This window comes from Carex rostrata, chromosome 25 (genome assembly GCF_964058835.1).
Source record: "Carex rostrata chromosome 25, lpCarRost1.2, whole genome shotgun sequence".
In the NCBI taxonomy this organism is placed as follows: Eukaryota; Viridiplantae; Streptophyta; class Magnoliopsida; order Poales; family Cyperaceae; genus Carex; species Carex rostrata.
This window is the reverse complement of record NC_135942.1, coordinates 4132388-4152259: the sequence shown is the minus strand read 5'-3', so window position 1 is coordinate 4152259 and position 19872 is coordinate 4132388. Positions and strand designations below refer to the sequence as shown.

Genomic DNA, 19872 nt, shown 5'->3' with positions numbered 1-19872 from the left:
AAGTATAAATTTCAGCAAATATAAAATTTAGATATTTTTCTTAATTATAAATATCAATAGAATAAAAATAACTAAGATATTTTCTCATTAATTTCGTACTAAATTATTTTATGCCAAATCCATGATACACAATATCAAGGGTTGGGTTAGGATTAATAGCATGTGAAATAATAATTACTATTAAGGATTATTATAATATGAGACTGTAGGGATTTCGGGTAGGTTAAAGTGCAACAATTCGATTTAATTCATCAATTTGTTCACTACCCGAAAACCAGAATCCATGTATAAAATTAATTCCAAGGTTAATATAGGGTTTACCACTAGACGCGCAGCGGAAATCCTCGTCTAGTTGCTCCAGCAATTGTCCTCTTCTTCTCCTTTATCGCGTCAAATATATGCACCAGCACAGCAGTTGCGTCTCTATCAGTATCCACACGAACAAGTTGACAAACTACTGTAATTCGGTATGCTAGTACCGAACTGACAGCCCCCTTCTTTCTCTCTATCTCTCTCGTTTTCTGAATAGAAATGAACAGAATGGCTAACCAAAAAATGAACTGATCTCTGCATATTTATAAAACATATGCACCAGTTCAGATGCACCTATTCATTTGCACCACTTCAGAAAACCTTATCTGATCTGATAAGATGAGAATAGAAAATTTGGGCCCAGCCCAATAAGAACTAATTCAATATTGATTATTAATATAGCCCAATATATTATGGCCTTTAGTACATTTCTAACAATGAGAACAAGTAAACATTTATAATCAGAGGTATTTTTATTTAGTAAGTTCAGCTTTTAAAGATTTAAGAGATGTAAGGGATGATCAAGAACTTACTCTGATATCAAGTGTGAGTTTTCAGAACTTTGTAAAATTATTATTTATTGTTTTGTGTGCATTTATTTTCATATAATTAAATTATGCATGTTGAATTTCAACAACCATTTGACTAATTAGAAAATACTAAGATAAGATTATTCATTTGATCAGAGGACTTGTGTGGATTGGGTGTGTTAAGTAAATATATGTGATACAAACCAGTGTTCTAAATAGCGCCGCTCCTATAGCGTTTTTGGATCGGCGCTATAGCATTTTTGGACTCTAAACGCTAAGCTATAGCATTAAAACACGCTATTTGAGCTACGGACGCTATAGCGGTCCGCTATAGTGCAAATAGCGCGCGCTATGCAACATGAGTTTTTTTTTTCAATTTATATGAGCTTTAAAATAAATAGATGATGAAGATATTGTTTAATTTTGATGAATATTACATTATATCAATTCATGTCCACTATAATAAATTTTTCATTTTGCCTTTAGTTTTTTTTTAACTGATGATAAATCAAATAAATAATTGCTAAATTATGAAAATTTTCGGGACTAACAAGAATTTTTTCAATGATCATTTGTTTATTTTACTAGAAGTATGAATTTTTTTTCTTTTCAATTTCTAGGTTATTTTGAAATTTAAATAGAAAAAAGATAAATTATGTTATGATGTTGAAGATATTTTGAATAGAAAAAGATCGATAGTTTATGATATTAGTATTACATTTACTATAGATATTTTGAGTCGTAATTTGGACTTTGTATTGGTTCAATATGAATATTATAATTTTTTAATCAATTTGGTATTATTTATTGTTCTATGAGACTAAATAATGTTCATATTTAGTATAAATATATAATATAATTTTTATAAAAATAAAAAAACGCCACGTGGCATAGTTTTCGCTATAGCGACGCTATTCACTATATCTTTTTTTGGAGGCTTTCCGCTATGACGCGATAAACGCTATTTAGAACCTTGATACAAACGGATAACTGAAGTAAACAAGGGCTAATATGTTCGCATATCGAGATGTTACATTGGGTCCGGTTTTCAGTTAGATATCTCATAAACGTGACTATAGGCGAAAGCAATCTTGTCACGGACTAAGATCTAGAGTAGAGTGAACCCCCCATCTAATGAGATAGTTAAAGATCTAGTATCGGTTGAATTTCCCGTCTAATGAGACACGAGAAATGAATTAACGGAAACTTAGAAGAAAATAAAAGTATTTATGATCATAAATTGTATTGCATTAGAATCACATAAATATTTATGTTTTTGAGAATTAATTAAGTACAAAATTCGAAACTAGAGCTGAATCTTGCACTGACAGATTTTTTATTTTTCTGACAAGACGTCTTCAGATGCAGAACTAATCAGTTCCAGTGCAAGAAGAATTTTTTTTTTAAATGCAACATCGAACGCTGATTTTTTTTTTAAATGCAAACAATTTTAATTATTGTAATAAAATAAGCATCATTATTTTGACTTTTATAAAAAGCAGCTACACTGATCCGGTGCAAGAAGAATTTAATTTTGTTCTAAAAATTCTGTGTTAATCATTTCTACTTATCCCTTTCTCCACCGATTTCTATAGAATTGGTAGAACTATTTTTTTATAAAAATCAACTCAATAATACTTGTTCTATTAAAATAATTAAAATTAATTCTATTTTAAACAAGAAATCTTGATTGCTCATTTCTTTTCTCTAAACAATGTTCCTTTGTAACCCTAGTGATCAATAACTGCTTCACCTGAACAAAAATAGAGGAAAAAAAATATCAAGATTAGTTTGGGAAAACTTCGGAGAAATAAATGAAGGTTGCTGATAACCAAACCAATCAAATTTTACAATCTTAAAAATATTTTGAAATAATCCAAAGTATAACATTTTTTTAGTATTTCACTACTTGATGATAACCAAACCAATCAAATTTAATATATTAATTACTCCAATGAAATATCTCATGATTTGTCCCATTAGCAGTGACAACTGATACTTTGGATATTATGTATGGATTTTGATTATCATTATATAGTACTTAATGATCATTAAATTTTATTCTCTGAAAATTCAAATTGTTTTATTATTTAAATTATTAAGCAAAGTTGATCATTTTCTGGATATAAAATATCATGCTGGTATATCATGTAATGTCAGGGTCAGAGTCACGTAGAGTCGGAGGGGGCACCTGCCCTTTGGCTTCAAAAATATATTTCTATTTTTATATTTTCTTAGAAAAATTATAAAAATATATAAAATTACGTCTCGCTCGTCAAAATGTGCTTCTATTTCTACTTTTTTTTTCTGAAAAATTATAAAAATATACTTAAAATTTTCAAAATAATTATAAAATTGTGCCTCTCTAAATTTTTTTGGCTCATCCCTTAAACGTTAAAATTTGTTAATATTGTCGAAACTTTTCAGGTTAATACTCGCTAGTGGATTCTAACATTAAAAAGAAATTACAAGAGAACACCAACGAAGTAACTTTGGTGTACCACAATTGGGAGCAATAATCATAAAAGTTAAATAAATTAACTAAATATAAGCAAGGGAATGCCATATTCAGTATAGTTTATTTGAAGTCAAAATCATACGATATCCTTATTGGTCGATCTATGTGGTTGCATTCAGTCTCGTAGCCTGGAATTTGAATCAGGGATAGGTAAAAAGTTTCGGGTTACCAAGTTAGCAGGTGAGTGGATAAAATTAATTTATATGCTTAAATCATTTTAATCAATCTTATCAAATTTTAGATCAGATTTAAATATAAATCAAGAAAAACATCAACAGTCAACAATTTTAGTCAATTATCAATTGCAATTTGCAACTTAATTCATTCGATTGGATTGCAGTATTGAATTGTCAAAGAACAGGAATACGCAATCTAATTTTCAGAAGTAAGCAAGCCAACATATTTATACTATTTCATATCTAATTTTAAAATATCAGGAATAGACAAATGCCTACTCCTAATGACTTCGCCACCGATTGCATTATGGATAAGAGATTTATTACTTTCTTTTTCGACTATTTCTTTTTTCCTGAGAACCCTTAGGCCACCTACCATGCCAGTTAACATGACAAATCCAAGCATTTTTTTAAACTTCAATTTTTTCTCTTTTAGTGCTAATTGTAGATCTTTATTGTGGTGTGAATAGAACTGCGCTTTTTATTGAAATTATTATTATTATTATTATTATTATTATTATTATTATTATTATTATTATGGGTCCTGATAATTGTTCTCCTACTCTTATTCTCTCATTATCCTCCTAATTTTATTTATTCAATCTCGTCTACATTTCTCATGATCTACAAGAAATTTTGCGAATCTAAAATCACGAACGTCTTTTACGCAATTTTATCTTTCAAATGAGAATCATGATGACATACTTTCGAGCTCGTCGTTACACAAGTATTTATATCTCGTCATCTAAGTATTTTCCACATATGACACTGCTGACATTTAAAAATAATAATATCAAGTATTACAAGTATTTATACCTATACACTGAAGTATTTATACCTATGTGGTCAACTATTTTTGTTAGAGAAAAGTTGATGTAGAGACGATTGGGGAAGGTTGATCTGAAGATGCGGGGTCCACAATTGGTGATAAATACTTACAAGTATAGGTATAAATACTTATACGATGAGGTATAAATACTTGTGTGACGATGAGCCCGAAAATATGTCATCATGGATCTCATTTGAAAGATAAAATTGCGTAGAATACGTTCGTAGTTTTAGATTTGCAAAATTCCTCATAGATCGTGAAAAATGTGGACGACATTGAAAAAAAAAATCTCACCTCTAAAAACGTATATGATTTTTCTTCCTATGTAGTTTGAGTGGTCCCCCCATATAGTAATATCAAGTTAGACATGCAAGTATTAATATCTTAGTTTGCAAGTATTAATTTATTATCTTCCAAGTATTTATACCTATGAATTTAATTAAACTTGGAAGACCACAGTGTTTTGAATAAATTTAATTAAACTAGTTAATTAAGTTAGTTTATGAAAGTTAAAATTTATTTAAGAGATGGGGGGTGATGGGGAGATGCGGGATCCACGATTGAGGATAAATACTTACAAATATAGGTATAAATACTTGCACGATGAGATATAAATACTTGTGTGACGATGAGCCCGAAAGTATGTCATCATGGATCTCATTTGAAAGATAAAATTGCGTAGAATACGTTCGTGGTTTTATATTCGCAAAATCTCTCAAAGATCGTGAAAAGTGTGGACGACATTGAAAAAAGAAAATAAAAAAACCCCACCTCTAAAATATGTTTAAGAGATGGGGGGATGATGGGAGAATGGGAGTGGGGGGATTCATATAATTATTCTATTATTATTATCATCATCATCAGATTGATGTGTATAGTTTTTAATTAATTAAATCTTCTTTGTGATTTGGTGTCAATTCTATTTTGAATTATGTATTTTTTTTTTAAACTATAGACTGTTGGCCGAATATAGGTGTTACACTTAGTGCACCTCTAATTGCTCAAAAACTAAAATTAAATTGCAATTGAAAGTAAATAGATAAGTTTAGAGAAATTTGACACGTGGGATGTTAACGGAGTTCGGCAAAACAAAGGCCTACGTCTCCAGGGCTTCGCAACCTTAAGTGGTGCGCCTTTCTATTACCCAATACGAAAGGATTACAACTTGTGAACCGTTGAGCCCTTACACACCAAGCGGGAAGTCAAACGGCCAACTCAAAGAGATGAGAACAATGTCTCTTAGTTCAAGCTACTCAAGAGAAACACTCAATAGATCACTCTAATCTAATCTAACTCAAGATTAGTGAAGTGGGTTTGAAGTTGTTTGAGGGATTTTGAAGTTTTAAGCTCTCACAACAATGGAGTAAGCTAAGCTATCAGAAAATCACTTTTTACAAGTTTAGGCTCAGATTATTTGGGAAGAAAGCCCAAAGCCCTTTTTATAGAGTCAGCTCAAAAATGAGCTAAATGAGCTAAAACGTTACCAACGTTTTAGCTCAAAATGCGATTTAGGGTTTCAATTTTCTGACAGCTCAGCTAATCGATCCAAAACGTTATAACGATTGTATAACGTTTTTATAACGTTTTGCACTGTAAAAATCTTGATTAAAAATAGGATTTTTTGAAGCTCAGAATTAATTAAAACGTTACAATGTTTCTATAAACGTTATAACGTTTGTGACTTGATTTTGAATTTGATACAACTGTTCTTAACATTCTGACACACCTAAAAACGTTATAACATTTTCAAGTTGAGTCTGTACAGCTGTACTTCAGCAGTACTGATAGTCTAAAACGTTATAACGTTTTTATAAACGTTGCCAACGTTTTAGATTCCTTTTGCGTTTGATCAAGTTGTGCTGAAAACGTTACGACGTTTTACCAACGTTTTAGTAACGTTTGTCCCTGTTTAAACAGCCTCAAACTTACTTTACCAAGCTTCTGATTTTACAATTGTATTCTTGATAATAGTTTTCATGATTTCTTCAGTCTAAGTATTCCATAATGCAATTCTATTTGACTTGAACCTATATATGTTTCAAAAATAGAAGAAATCGCAAAATTCAATAATTGTATGTTTTTGAAAATTAGTCAAATAGACAAAGAAAATTATTGCACGAACAACAATAAGCTGATAGTTTAATTAAGTTGAACATGCCTTTCTTCTTAACATTTTCACTTTTTTTTTTTAAGAATAGGAGCCTCTTATTTTTATTATTAACTGCAATTGGTTACAGAGTTTGAGCAGGATTCTTAATATTCTCACAACTATTGAGTTTGTACTGAATATGGATGATTTACTAAAATAACTGATTAAGGGCAGACGTACACTAAATTTTTCCAGACTAGAGTAATGCTAACAATTTTTTTAAAGCAAATTTGACCGGAATTGTAACCTTTACATCATATACATTTTTTAACTTCAATTGGAAAGTTAATAAACTCAGTCCCCAGCTTCAAAAAAGAAAAAAAAATCTAACTTTTATTTATGTTAATGCAACATTTCTTTCTCATTTCCGAAGTTTTGGCTGCCCATCGGTCATGAAAGATCAAATTCTGTGTCAGAACTGCATGATAAAATAATATTTTTCAGGAGACCATCATCAATCATGGACACAATCTTGTATATTATAAATCAATTTCTTGATATATAAATGCATCGTAGGCTTTCACTACCTTTTCATTCGACTTAATTTACCAACAAGTAGAAAAAATAAATAAAAAGCATGTAGCAAAAGAGAGAAAAATCAAATAAAACATAAATAGGGGGTGCGGAACCCTGGTAGGCATCCCAAAACAATGTGAGACGAGGAAGGAGCATGAAAAATGCCGGGTTAGAACTGTCTTACGTTGTTGTTAATTCTACAACAAAAATATCACGAAAAATACCGTGTCACTTAGAAAGCATCGTCATTTGTACCAAAATATCTAATCAATGCATACAAATAGAAAGAAAGTAAAGCATATTAATTAGTTCTATACGAGAATTCATCACCAGTAGTTCCAGTACCCAACATAACAACACTACAAATCCATAATAGACAAAATATTAAGCAATTAAAACTAAAATAATTCAGGCAGCAAAAAATGAGAAGAAAATTTTCAATTACACTCTGGTAGCAGAGCCAAAGTAATAATGACCACCGTAACTTATAACGAAAAGTTTAGTCAGTGTAAAGGATATGCACTAGTCGTGATGATATGACAATTGGGTAATTCAATGACAGCCTTTTGCAAGCACTCGACCACCCAATGAAATGTTGTATCCTTCTCATTGAATTTAACCTCAATAGTTTTAAGCTGTTCACACTTGAACCGTGCAACCCTTATTTCTTCACTCCGTAACTATCAAACAAATGATAGAAATTAAATAAAGAAAGAGCAGAACATTTTGTTATTTGCAAATTACAAAACAAAAGCCAGGATTTTATAAAGAATTGCAATCTAGGTTTTTCTTATTAGTTATATTTTTTCACTGAGAAAAATAGCACAATATTACCATTCAATTTAACAGCTGCAATCTACCCATTTCAGTTGTTTCCTGGTCATCACAATTCATTAACCTTCATCTACTGCTTCTTTCAAAATTGAGACTAACCTCCAACTCATTTATTGATTATAGTAACACAGATAATGATCATATAACACCATACAGAAATATAGGCTGCCTTTTTGCCATAAAGGGAGGTATACTAAGAACATACAACCTGAATTTTGGGTTGTAGCCAATTTAAAACTCTTGGTAAAGAGTATCAGTTCAAAAAGTATATAAAAAAGAGAATAATTAAGTACCTCACCGTCACCACAACGGTCACAAAGCTTGAGACCTAAAGAAAGCTTCTTTAAATTAGGACAATGCTCCAACAATGAAGAAAGAAGATCGAAATCACAACAATTAAAACAAAGGTCACTCGCAGAAAGGTAAGTCAATTTTGAAAAGGTTCTGCAATTTGCTATTTCAGCTTCCAGACAGTCCTACAAAAGGTGAAGAGAAAATAAATTTTCATCATAAAAGAAACAATAATTAAACAAAAGAAATACCTCAAATTTGAATAAAAAGGAGCCAGTTGGTTTTATGTGTGCATGCCTTCTTATAGGTGGTGGTGGTTGGGTTGGGTTGGGGGGGTGGGGGGGGAGTACTAAAATCAGTGCTTACCTGTGTCAAATAGCCTTTTAGTTCAAGACGATGAACAGTGATGAGGCCACATAGAATATTGCTCTTGGTCATGTCGAGGTTCTCATCAAGAAAACAACAAAGATCAAATTCAATGCATGCTTCATGTAGAGATGGCATGTTCAACATGAACCCCTTTTCCTGGAAGCAGCTACACATTACAAAGTGAAATGACAGAAGATTGAGAGTATTAATTACTGTTTCACACTTAATCGATCTCCTATGTTCTGACATGATTTTCAAATGTTTCAGACTATGAGAAGTAATTTTAGAAAACTCAACCCAGCCACCTGCCACATGCAAATCTTCAAGCACTGGAGAACCACAGAGAAGCTTACTCATGAAATTCTCATCAAGTTCTGCGTCTTTGAGATGGAGCTGTTTGAGGGAGGGGAGGTTTATAATCTCAGGGGTATTGATACGCCCTGTGGAGGTAAGAGTGACATACTCTAGTGACGGGCAAGTGAAAACTTCTGAAGGCAAAAGGATTACTTTGTAGCTCCGGATATTAATAGTGAGAACTCGAAGATTACACTTGATGGCAAACCAAATCCATCGTTTGATGGAAGTGCGCAACAAGTCCCCCTGTCGAACATACCCAGAACCACAATCAAGCGTGAAAGTGTGTAATTGGGATGTAGTTTCACGGAGAAGTAGGACCATGCTAACAAACTCTGCGAGCTTCTCCACCTTGTTAAGGTCAGAGTGGTTCAGCTGATTGTTCCCGAGTTCACGAAAACCAAAGTTGAGCACGGGCAAAGTGGTCCAGAGAGTCTTCCATCTCTTTGAGACCATGCACAGCTGGACAGCCTGCCAAGCAGGCATGAAGGACATTATGTGATGCAGTATTGGATCAGGTAAGCTGCTCAACATGTCTCTATTATCCTGAGAACTTGAGCTCTCTGACTCGAATCCGGCCATGGTTAAAGATTCTCAAAGGAATTTAGTCGAACATGTGGTGTGCATCAGTCCTGTGCCCAAGAACCAGCAAACTGAGTCGCTCAATAATGTTATATAATAGTGGGATCCTAATTGCAAGTTATAAAGAAAATGTATCATGTTGATTCCAGGTATGAGAGATATGTTAAATACAAATATAGTAAAATATTATGGCTCAATAAGCAGATAACACTGACTTAAAAGTAAAAAAAGAAAGAAAGATAGAAAGTGTTGTAGCTAAGAAATTTTGCTCTTTTGGTGTTTCTGTTTGTTGGTCCAGAAGAGATCCTACCTCTTTCTGATGCTTTGCTATTATGTCTAACAAAGATGCTCTCAATAGCTGCACTTAACAAATATTTAATACCAGTTCTTAGCATTAATGATTGATGTACCGAAAAGTAAAAGTAACACTGTAAAAATCGAAGAAACATATGCCACCCTAATAATTCTTCTTATAAGGTATGGTAATAAGTAATTCATATCATTCTGAGAGCACAGTGCTGCCATTATTGAATCCCTACTGTTGCATCTATGTGCTTTCTTAGTTGTGCTCCTTGTGTTATATTTCATAGTTATGTTTCAGAACAGAGAAGGAATATAGGGGGAACAAATTCTCAGTGGTAGTCTGTATCCCTATGAAGCATTAAAAAGTATCTCGCATACCTATCCTCAATTTCATTCCCAAAATCACATTGCTCCAATCATGCTTCAGTGCTTCTACATAATTTAGAGACGAAAGCTGTCGAGGGCTCTTGCGGGGGGCTTCTGAGATTTTGGAGTAAAGGACGAAGGAGGGGGGCCGGAGGGAAGAGGGAGAACCGATACGTTGCTTGATGTCTCTGAAGTAGTAGTAGGAGACGGAGAATTGGGATAGGGATTCAGTCGGGGATTCGTCGGAGAGGGGCGGAGGGAAAGGGGAGGAGGAGGGGGAGGTGGAGAAGTGAGAAAGGCGGAAAGAAAGAAAAGAAAAAATAAAGAAAGAGCTGAGAAACCGAGTAATGGGGTTTACTGTGATTTTTTTTTTGTTTAAATCTAAACTGTTAAAATTTTACTAAACTGAATTAATGTCGGTTTAATTTGTCTACGCCCCATTTTTTTATTGAAGAAACAAAAAATCATATTTAAATTTTAAAAAAAGTTAGACGAGTTTCAAAATTAAGGAAAAGTGGTTCGAATTTTCAATTATGGCCCACAACGTACCCTTTTGTCATATCGGGATTTTGTTTTGTACTTTTTAGAGCAATTTTACTTGTGCAATTGTAAAAAAAGAAAAAAAATATTACATCAGTAATTTAGAAACTTTTTTAATTCATAATGTTTTCATCTCTACAATTTAAATTTTACATAGGTGACATAAAAATAAGAGAAGGTCATCATAAGCTACTGTGAATACTTTAGTCGTTAGCTTTACGCGATTTATTAACCATCAGTGTGCATGGTCATGAGCTAAGTCTATAATTGTGCAGGTATTTAGACATGTAATAAGTTTCAGTTATTTACAATACTTTCTGTATTAGAGGCCGCACGTTTGAAATTTAAGTGAATTATTTGTGAATATTAAATAATTCTGTAGCTTGATTTTTAACTTTTACTCATAAAAAAAAAATCAGTAATTTTTTTCATCTCTAGATTTCTAGATTTATACTTGTTATCACGATTCGCGACAACATCAAGAACGACCTTCAATGGTCCTTGTGCGTTATTTTATCCGTATCGTATATACTTACGGGTTACATGAAATATTCATTTATTATTATTTTTTTTTTTAAAGGATAGAGGTTAAGCTCTCAAATTTTATTTACGAGGACACAAATAGTGTCTAGGACTCTAGGTTACATAAAGTGAAATTGAAAAATAAAATAAAAATGATGAGGGGCAGAATAAGTGGATAAAACAAACGAGGGATTACATCAAATATGATAAAAATAAATATAGATTTATTTGAGCCTAACTCGCATAATCAGGACTCGGGAGTAAACCAAGACTAAAGATTTTTGTTTTGGATTAATTGGAAATGTTTGGGGTATCAATCATACCATAATTACCATTACAATACCAGAGGCGATTCAAATTTGAAGCAAATGGGTGATCACATAAATGGACAAAATTCATATAAGTTTATTTTGGCATGGTGCAAAATTTGGAGCAAAGAAAAATATTCAAAGAGGAGGGTTCAAATGCACCATTGTTTTGGTGCTCCAATATAATCCACGTTATTTATCTTCATTTTTAAAGTCCGAACAGTTGATCCGAACTACTCAACATGATCTTCGTAATAAAATATGCTTGGAGACCAAATTTTATATTTTTAGAATTTTTTTACTATTTTTTTAGATAGGTACAATATAACTTTATCGGATGGTCTAGAATCTCCTTAAAAAAAGTGATTTTGTATATATCTAAAAAATAGTAAAAAAAAATTCTAAAAAATATAAAATTTGGTCTCCAAGCATATTTTATTATGAAAATCATGTTGAACAGTTCGGATCGACTGTTCAGACTTTAGAAATAGAGATAAAGGATATAGTCTATGTGGAGCACCAAAATGATGGTGCATTTGAACCCTCCTCATATCCAAATTACTTGAATATAAAATAATATGAATTCATTAAAGGAAGCGTCTAATTATCCACAGTCTTTTGTCCACCATTTGTCCACAGCTTTGACTTGCGCGAATACTATAAAATTACTTCTACATGCTGTATAATTATACAATATATCACATAAAACTTATCAGCTAATCACAAAACATACAACAACTATTTGAAGTAGTCCCATTATAGTTAGAAAAACATTACAACTTACACAACATGACAAAAAAATGTACTTTCAAACTGTACTTTCGAAAATTGCAGTTACAGGAAGTTATTGCCAGTTAGAGTTAGTTATTAACGGTTATTAGCGGTTATTGGCAGTTAGAGTTAGTTATTAAATTCCCCACTGGGTTGAATTTTCTATACTGTAAAATTGAATCTTGTATACTATAAAATTGAATCTTGTATACAGTAAAATTTAGAATTTAATATTGTATACTGTAAAATTGAATCTTGTATACAGTAAAATTTAGAATTGAATATTGTATAATGTAAAATTGAATATTGTATATAGTAAAATTTAGAATTGAATCTTGTATACTGTAAAACTGAATCTTGTATACTGTAAAAATGAATCTTGTATACAGTAAAATTTAGAATTGAATATTGTATACTGTAAAATTGAATCTTGTATACTGTAAAATTGAATCTTGTATACTATAAAATTGATTCTTGTATAAAGTAAAGTTTTCAATTGAATCTTGTATACTATAAAATTGAATTTTGTACACAACAAAAATTAGAATTGAATGTTGTATACTGTAAACTGTAAAATTCAGTCTTGTATACAGTAAAATTTTCAATTGAATCTTGTACACTGTAAAATTTTCAAATAATACTGCAGATTTTCAATTGCTGCCGTCGCGGCCGTTGCTGCTGTCGCGGCCGTCGCAGCCGTCGTGGTCGTTGCTGCCGTCGCTGCCGTTGCGACCGTCGCTACCGTCGCTGCCGTTGCGACCGTCGCTACCGTCGTGGCCGTTGCGACCGTCGCTACCGTCGCTGCCGGAGCAGAAGAGAAGAGAGAGAGAGATAGAGAGAGAGCCTCGCCAGGATTTTTAAAAGAGAGAGAGAGAGAAAAGGAAAGACGCAATTACTAGTGTAGTACTAAAGCCCTGACTTACTCTTGTCTGCCTGAAGTGATATACGCAATTACTTGATTTGAAGCAATAACAGCAATTCCGTCTTTAGGTAAGAAAGGAGCGAAGCAGCCTAGAGTAGCGAAAGAAAGGAAAAAAATAGAGAGGCAAAGGATTGAGAGAGAGATCTGATTTATAAAAAGAAAGTAAAGTCGTTAAAATCAATTAGAGTGGATAAGATGGTGGACAATTTGTGGACAAACATCAATGGACAAAGAACATTTCTCTTCATTAAAATGAAGGGGTCAAATTTACAAATAATGAATTAAATTTTTCGGGGTTGGAATCCAATGACATTAACCTGACAATATTGGCAATATTTTCCAATTAAGTCTAAAAATATTTCAAAAATGAAAAATAAAGATATATCTTTGGCCTTGTAGATTAGTTGTATATCAAATTCATGCACTTTGACCCGTCATTGAATGGTAACGTACATAGGGACTTAAATTGCTGATCTAAGCTGTTTCCTGAAAACATACAAATGCATGCAACAGCCAACTATACAAGGCTTTTGTTAACTAATCAGCTCCAGACGACGAGACGTAGAATAAAAGAGGATGCTACATCAAATGCTCACTTTTCTCTAGGAATTTCAAACAATGTTCATTTGCAAGCTTGGTGGATCAATAACTGCTTCACCTGAATAAAAATAGAGAAACAAATTATTGATATTACTTGCAGAATCCACAAGATTAGTTTGTGAAACTTTCAGAGAATAAATGAACAGAGCTTTTCCAGGGGCACATTGATTTATGAGTTTCTGCAGGAATATAGTAGGAAAGTTTCTGAATATTAAACAAAATCAGCTGGATGCTGATAACCTAACAAACAAGGATCTTCAATTTTTCACTGCAAGAATGTTAAACCGCCATAACCCCTCGACTAATGAGTTCACAAAGAGATGAGCATTTTTCAAAATTAGGAGAGAAAATTATCCATGTTCCCCAAACAAGTTCTATGAGATTGGTTTCTTTGGCACAGATCTAGGGTCATAATAGAAGTAAGCTATCAGATTCAAAAATGTTGAAGCAGGAGCACAAATCGAAGACGGAATCAGATAAAGATTCTCACCATGCATTTTCTTGACAAAGCGCTTGAATTCAAAAAAGTTATTTTCCTCAAAGAGTGCAGGGGCAAGCCTGAGGTATGTAAACGATAGTAAATGCCGGCCATCTGGGTCATTCAATGGCTTTGCATTTTCTAATATTTTGTTGAATCCATCTCTATCAAAGCACATCAAAGCATTCTCACTCGCCACCAGTATACCAGCATCCCATGCCACATTTAGCACCTAGGATTTATATTAGTTTTAGTTCATTTCAAAAAATTAATTCATGCCAAGCAAACATACGACAGACAATGGGTTATGGCCAATGCACCTGCAAGCATCAAAAGTAACAGGAACTGTACTGTAACCTGACAAGTTTTTTCTTACATGTGGTTTCTGTTCTATTCTTCACTTTAACTTGTACTTGAGTTTTCCAAAAGATAACTATTTAACATGCACTCCTGATTTCTTTGTATTTGGTACAACAAAAATAAAAATTTCAACATCTTAAATGCCAATCTAAAAGTTCTTGAAACACGATGACTAGGGATTGTGATCTTTGGATACAATTAAGATGGCTATCATTTTTCTTTTTAGATCCTGAACTTCATTCATGATCTTTTTAGTATTGAACTTTTCATATTCTAGTCCTGGAGTCTCACACCCACCCACCCACCCACACCCAAAAAAAAGGCAGTTCTCACTAGTTAGTACTTGCACTGGTATAAAGCATCAGGTATATAATCTAAAAGACAAAAGTATATATTACAGGAAAGGACAAGTACATTGGAGCCAAACTATTTATCTCACTAGTTAGTACTGCACTGGTACAAAGCATCTGGTATATAATTTAAAAGAAAAAAATATATTTTTTTACCTGCCAAACCAAACCTTCAGGATCTGACATTGCCTCAGGGAACTCCTCGTACTGGTTCAAAGTACGCAACTCCACACATGTGAAATTCAAGGCTGTATTATGCTTCTTCAGAATTGCTGCTATAGGGGCATAGCCGTCCCGATTGCAAGAATTGTAAAATCCCGCTGTCAGCTCTGCTGCATGACTAGCTGTCTTGTACCACCAATGCACACCAGACACCTATCTCACGTAGAAGACCATTGAATTAAGATCTGAAGATTGTAACAAAGCAAGCTAAAGTTCCCAAAGATGCATATAGAATATTAGAAGATATCTCGCAACATTCTCATGCTTGCAATTCACACGAGCACCCACAATGTTTTTCTTTTAGCTAGCATCTAACCATGCAATACAATGTAAAACTAGAAAACAATTTGACCTATATAAGCTTCTTATATTAGCTCGGGTTATTTGAAAAGTTCCCTTTGCAAATTGTTAACATAAGCCAACAAACCAACACTTCACCAGCTTGACATAATTTCTATTCAATTTGGATTAGGTGCAAACTATCATATACCTTTCCTATAGCTGAACTCCAAAAGCTGACCCTTAGTTGCAGATACAAGAATGTAGGGCCATACTGTCATAGTAACAAAATATACAGTAAACATCTGGCTAAAAATTCAAAATATCCACAGAGGAGTACCTTCACAGCAATTGAAGATCCTTCAAAAGCCAACTTGGCCAGCATTAGAACATGGTCTGCGTGGTCAATTAGCACCTTGGAGTACCAGCTGAGAAAGAACCTGCCATAGTAACCATCGTAATCTCCCCCATCACAGAAGAAAGCACTATCCTGTGGCCTAGAGTTGTATGTGCCTGCATCATCAGGTCCTTTCCCCCAAAATGAATGGCCCCTTTCCTCAGCTGCATTTCTCAAGCTTTTCATCAAGTACCGATCATAACACTGGAAAAATCAGAAACAGAAAACAAAACATAAGACAATGTTGATCAATTCCTGGTTGCATTTACAAATGGTAGGAATTGCATGGAGTCAGGGTTCAATCAAATAATTAAAATAAAACGAGTGGAGCATACATGTACAACCAGCACATAAATGGTTAGGTGCTGCTAAGTTAACATCTTGGGTCCGGATCAAAATCTTGTTCCACATGGACTGTTCAGGTTTATCTATCAAACTGGATAAAATACCTGAGGAACGGAGTTTTACTTACAGGAGAAGCTACTGTGCAGGTTTAAATGAAAGCAACATTTTAAGGAAATGGAACAGAAGAAGGTACTGTGCCTGATAAGGAAATTAAGTGCGCTGGGACTAGTCGAACCACATATTTGACCAGGAACGGAGTATAAATTATGTGTCAGGCACGTGTGTAATTAGGAACAAAGAAGAGAGAGATTTTTCATTTATGGTAATTTCATATAGCAAAGTGGACTAGGTTCAATTCCAAAACTGGTGGAATATCTAATTCTAATTCCCTACGGCAAACCTAGTTGCAAAATGGGAGTTTGATTGCATAATTTCCACTCTATTCAACCTGCTTACGTTCCGTCATCATTACACTCTCTTCCATCAATTCCAACTGTGTTAAACAACTATTCCACCTTTTTCTACCCAAGTCCATCTATTTCACTTTGCCAAACAGCACTTAAGAAATCAATCCTTAGCATTACTAGATTAAGAACCGCAGATCATAAAGAAATTTTGGTATTAAGGGAATGTTACCTGAAACTCGCCGATGCCAGGGTATCTCCAGCCGTGCTCCATTGGGTAAGATGGATAGCGCAGTTCACCACATGGACCCAATCCAATCTCTATTTCTGAGATTATGCCTTCTTCAAAGAACTCATCCAATTCTACCCTGAAGCTTCTCATGAAGTCAAAATAAACCTAGAAAGGTATGAAAATTGTGTGTGACCATGCAAAGTTGTTTGCTCAAGAAATACGTTAAGATGAATTCTTACTTTAGATATATTTGTTCTAAAGATAATTGATGTATCCTACTAAAGACAGATATCATGAGATAGTTGCTTTCTAGTAAAAAGTTATAACCATTGTAAACTAATTGCGCTATTTTTAAAATTATAATCCAATTAGATAGATTTTACTCTATAATTAAAATAGAGGAATAGAGAAGTGCATGTAGGTTGAGAGAGAAATGTTACTTTCAAAACAAGACAAAGGAGTACCACTACCTCAAGAGCAGTTCGGCCTCGCAAAACACGTTCTTTGTCAATCCCCCAAGTGAGACATTCAGTATTACGCCTACCTTCTCTATCGGTGAAGTAGATGTCAGGACTGGCATTGCCAATCTCTGCAATCCAATTTGGCAAAGGGATTGTCATATCATCCCCTACATTGCCCCCACATTTATGAAAAGACATCACTACCTATTATCCCAAACCAAAATAAAATTATATTGTTAAATCTCCAGAAATCTTCTGATGCTATTGAGTTGATGAATGCATAGCTGGTAACTGGACCCACATCAGAGACTAAGGTATACACATAGATTTTATAGTTAATCCTTTTCGTGTATGCATTGTCTCCAGTAAGCAACAACCCACATCAGCCCTTAGAGATTATTGACAGGGGTGCAAACTAAACAAAATAAATAAATAAAAGTTCAAGGGTACTTTGGACATTTTTTTTACATATACATAGCTGAATTGGTCCAACACGACTTGACCTGTAGTTTGAGCTTCAGTTGCCTGATAATATGAAACAGATGCTTGTAGCCAGACCAGTTGTATTCAAGGGGCTGATTGGCCTCCACTATTCCCCACCAACAATCAACCATCACTCCATCCACACCAGCTATTTTTAGCAACTTAAGGTCATTCATGAGACTGTCTGGATCAGCTACTTCACAGCTCATGTTAACTACATCAAGCTGGTACCAGTCAGAAAAGGAACTGCGTTAATGTACATCCATAGCCTGAGAAGAGTAGAAAAGGTGTGAATAGACAGTGGTAAATATATTTCCATCTTTTTCTTCCCATTCTCCTTTTCACTTTCCCCCTAGGTTACCGCACTTCTATTTTAGACAGTGGTAAATATTATAGAGAAAAAAAAGAAGCTAAATGTAACGCTTAGTCAGGCAGCTAAAGAAGAAGACCTATTATTTACCAAATTTGAGGAAAACAAATGCTGGAAAAAAGTGGATCCTATATTGTTTGGTCAACGTAGCTTTAAAATCATATTTACAATGTTGACATACTGACCAGAACCTTTGATGCATAAACTGATAGACATCCATTAATCAGCCCTTTTGATAAATAGATTTATATTGGATAATGTGGTACTTGGTCATGAAATATTACATCATTGTAGAATAACAAATCAATCAAGGAGAAAGTATGCACAGCCAAAAGGGCTGCTATATGCACAATAAAGGTAAATTCACTTTAATATATGGTTTATGTGCGCTATTCTTGAAGAAAGTATGCATAGCCAAAAAAAATATATATATAATTTTTTTTTTCCAAATTGTATCCAAAGAAGACATGCACAACTGTTCCTTAACCAGAGAAATAATCAGGGTTAGCACTATTCTCAATCACTAACCCAAAAGTTGCTATTTTTGCACTAATCCTTGCACGATCCAAACGTACCATGAAGAAAGTAGGCATAGCCAAAAAAATATATATATATAATTTTTTTTTCCAAATTGTATCCAAAGAAGACATGCACAACTGTGCCTGCTCCTTAACCAGAGAAATAATCAAAGATGTAACCATGCAACATATAATTTACCGGGAGCATCACGTAGACTGGTACATAAGGCGTGCCAGAAAATTCGCGGTCAGGCAAACTTGGTACAGCCTTCTTGACCACCTTTCCATCTTCCCCGGACTCAATGCCACCTTCCAATAACGGCGACTGGTCCCGACTTGTCCCACTAGTACCAGCAGCTGCAAAGCACAAGGGGAAGGTCGATACCGGGCCTGTTCCAGAGGAAAAATCTCCACGTAGCCTACCATCAGCCATCACCCTCCGGTGATTTAGTGGTCGGAAGGACACCACCGGAGATATGCCTGGGACACGTGGCGCAGCCGAGTGAGAGGCCGCCGGAGCGGAGGCTGAGGTGTTGGTAGATCGACCTGCCTGCTCGGATTTGGGGAAAGAGAGAGGAGTGATGATTCTTAATGCCATTACTCCTCGAAAATCGAGAAACGAAGCGTTTCGAAAAGTTGGCTTCTAATGCGAGCGGAAGTAGGGATTACGAAGTGAGTGAGATTTCTTCATCCGTAGATCGTTCTAGAGAAAAGCGTGCAGTGGAACGCCGGGAAAGGGAGTTCGGATCGAGTGAGATACGCTAATAGCCTGACACGCATGGGCAGGAGCAGGAGTAAGATTCAAGTCCTCCCGTTTAAAATTGACACTGCCTCTGTTGCAATTCATATCACCTAAGGTAACAGAATATTTCTGTTTAGATCCTGATCGTCCGATTAGAAATCGCACGATAGTGAAGGACCCAGTGCAATCCACCTCGCTGGGTTGGTAGTCGGAAAAATGACACGGTGGAACCGGCTCTATCACGGAACGGCACGATTACGGTACGCATATCAATTATGTGCCGTAATTATCATTTGAAATTTTGGCACAACACGACATGTGAAAAATCTAATCACAGTATGGTACGGCACGTGGTCACACGAGTCACGTCTAATTAGAATCATTATATATTAATTAAATGATGAATCTTGAATAAACTAACTTAAATTATGATTAAATA

At 34.2% G+C, this 19872-nt stretch overlaps 2 protein-coding genes across 12 annotated transcripts; both read right to left on the bottom strand.

Moving 5' to 3' along the window:
• Positions 1–2548: 2548 nt before the first annotated feature.
• On the bottom strand, positions 2549–19427 carry LOC144576194 (beta-amylase 2, chloroplastic-like). 9 transcript variants are annotated; one of them, XM_078326486.1, is made up of 8 exons: positions 18891–19426; positions 17824–18027; positions 17300–17524; positions 16860–17024; positions 15822–16082; positions 15137–15355; positions 14283–14502; positions 2549–2595 (listed from the first exon to the last, which is right to left on the bottom strand). In XM_078326486.1, the coding sequence occupies exons 1-8, from the start codon at positions 19287–19289 to the stop codon at positions 2573–2575; spliced, it is 1716 nt and encodes a 571-aa protein (XP_078182612.1). In that variant the 5' UTR covers positions 19290–19426; the 3' UTR covers positions 2549–2572. The 9 variants fall into 9 exon arrangements, with proteins under 9 accessions (XP_078182612.1, XP_078182614.1, XP_078182618.1 ...); XM_078326488.1 differs by having other exon boundaries at positions 17330–17524; positions 18891–19424; XM_078326484.1 differs by lacking the exon at positions 2549–2595 and adding an exon at positions 13735–13850.
• Positions 7314–10446, bottom strand: LOC144576196 (F-box protein At4g09920-like). Of its 3 annotated transcripts, XM_078326493.1 has the most exons (4): positions 10142–10446; positions 9771–9818; positions 8522–9510; positions 7799–8340 (listed from the first exon to the last, which is right to left on the bottom strand). In XM_078326493.1, the coding sequence occupies exons 3-4, from the start codon at positions 9458–9460 to the stop codon at positions 7975–7977; spliced, it is 1305 nt and encodes a 434-aa protein (XP_078182619.1). In that variant the 5' UTR covers positions 9461–9510; positions 9771–9818; positions 10142–10446; the 3' UTR covers positions 7799–7974. The 3 variants fall into 3 exon arrangements, with proteins under 3 accessions (XP_078182621.1, XP_078182619.1, XP_078182620.1); XM_078326495.1 differs by lacking the exons at positions 9771–9818; positions 10142–10446 and adding an exon at positions 7314–7710 and having other exon boundaries at positions 8158–8340; positions 8522–9554; XM_078326494.1 differs by lacking the exon at positions 9771–9818.
• Positions 19428–19872: the final 445 nt, after the last annotated feature.

Bases quoted from the DNA above. Each gene is read 5' to 3' on its own strand.
- LOC144576194 (XM_078326483.1), bottom strand. From the start codon at position 19,289: ATGGCATTAAGAATCATCACTCCTCTCTCTTTCCCCAAATCCGAGCAG. The intron at 14,503-15,136 runs GTAAAAAAATAT...TATAAATCCTAG, and splicing joins CTGAAGGTTTGGTTTGGCAG to GTGCTAAATGTGGCATGGGA. The intron at 14,195-14,282 runs GTGAGAATCTTT...TTATGACCCTAG, and splicing joins CTTTGTCAAGAAAATGCATG to ATCTGTGCCAAAGAAACCAA.
- LOC144576196 (XM_078326493.1), bottom strand. From the start codon at position 9,460: ATGGCCGGATTCGAGTCAGAGAGCTCAAGTTCTCAGGATAATAGAGAC. The intron at 8,341-8,521 runs GTAAGCACTGAT...CACCTTTTGTAG, and splicing joins TAAAAGGCTATTTGACACAG to GACTGTCTGGAAGCTGAAAT.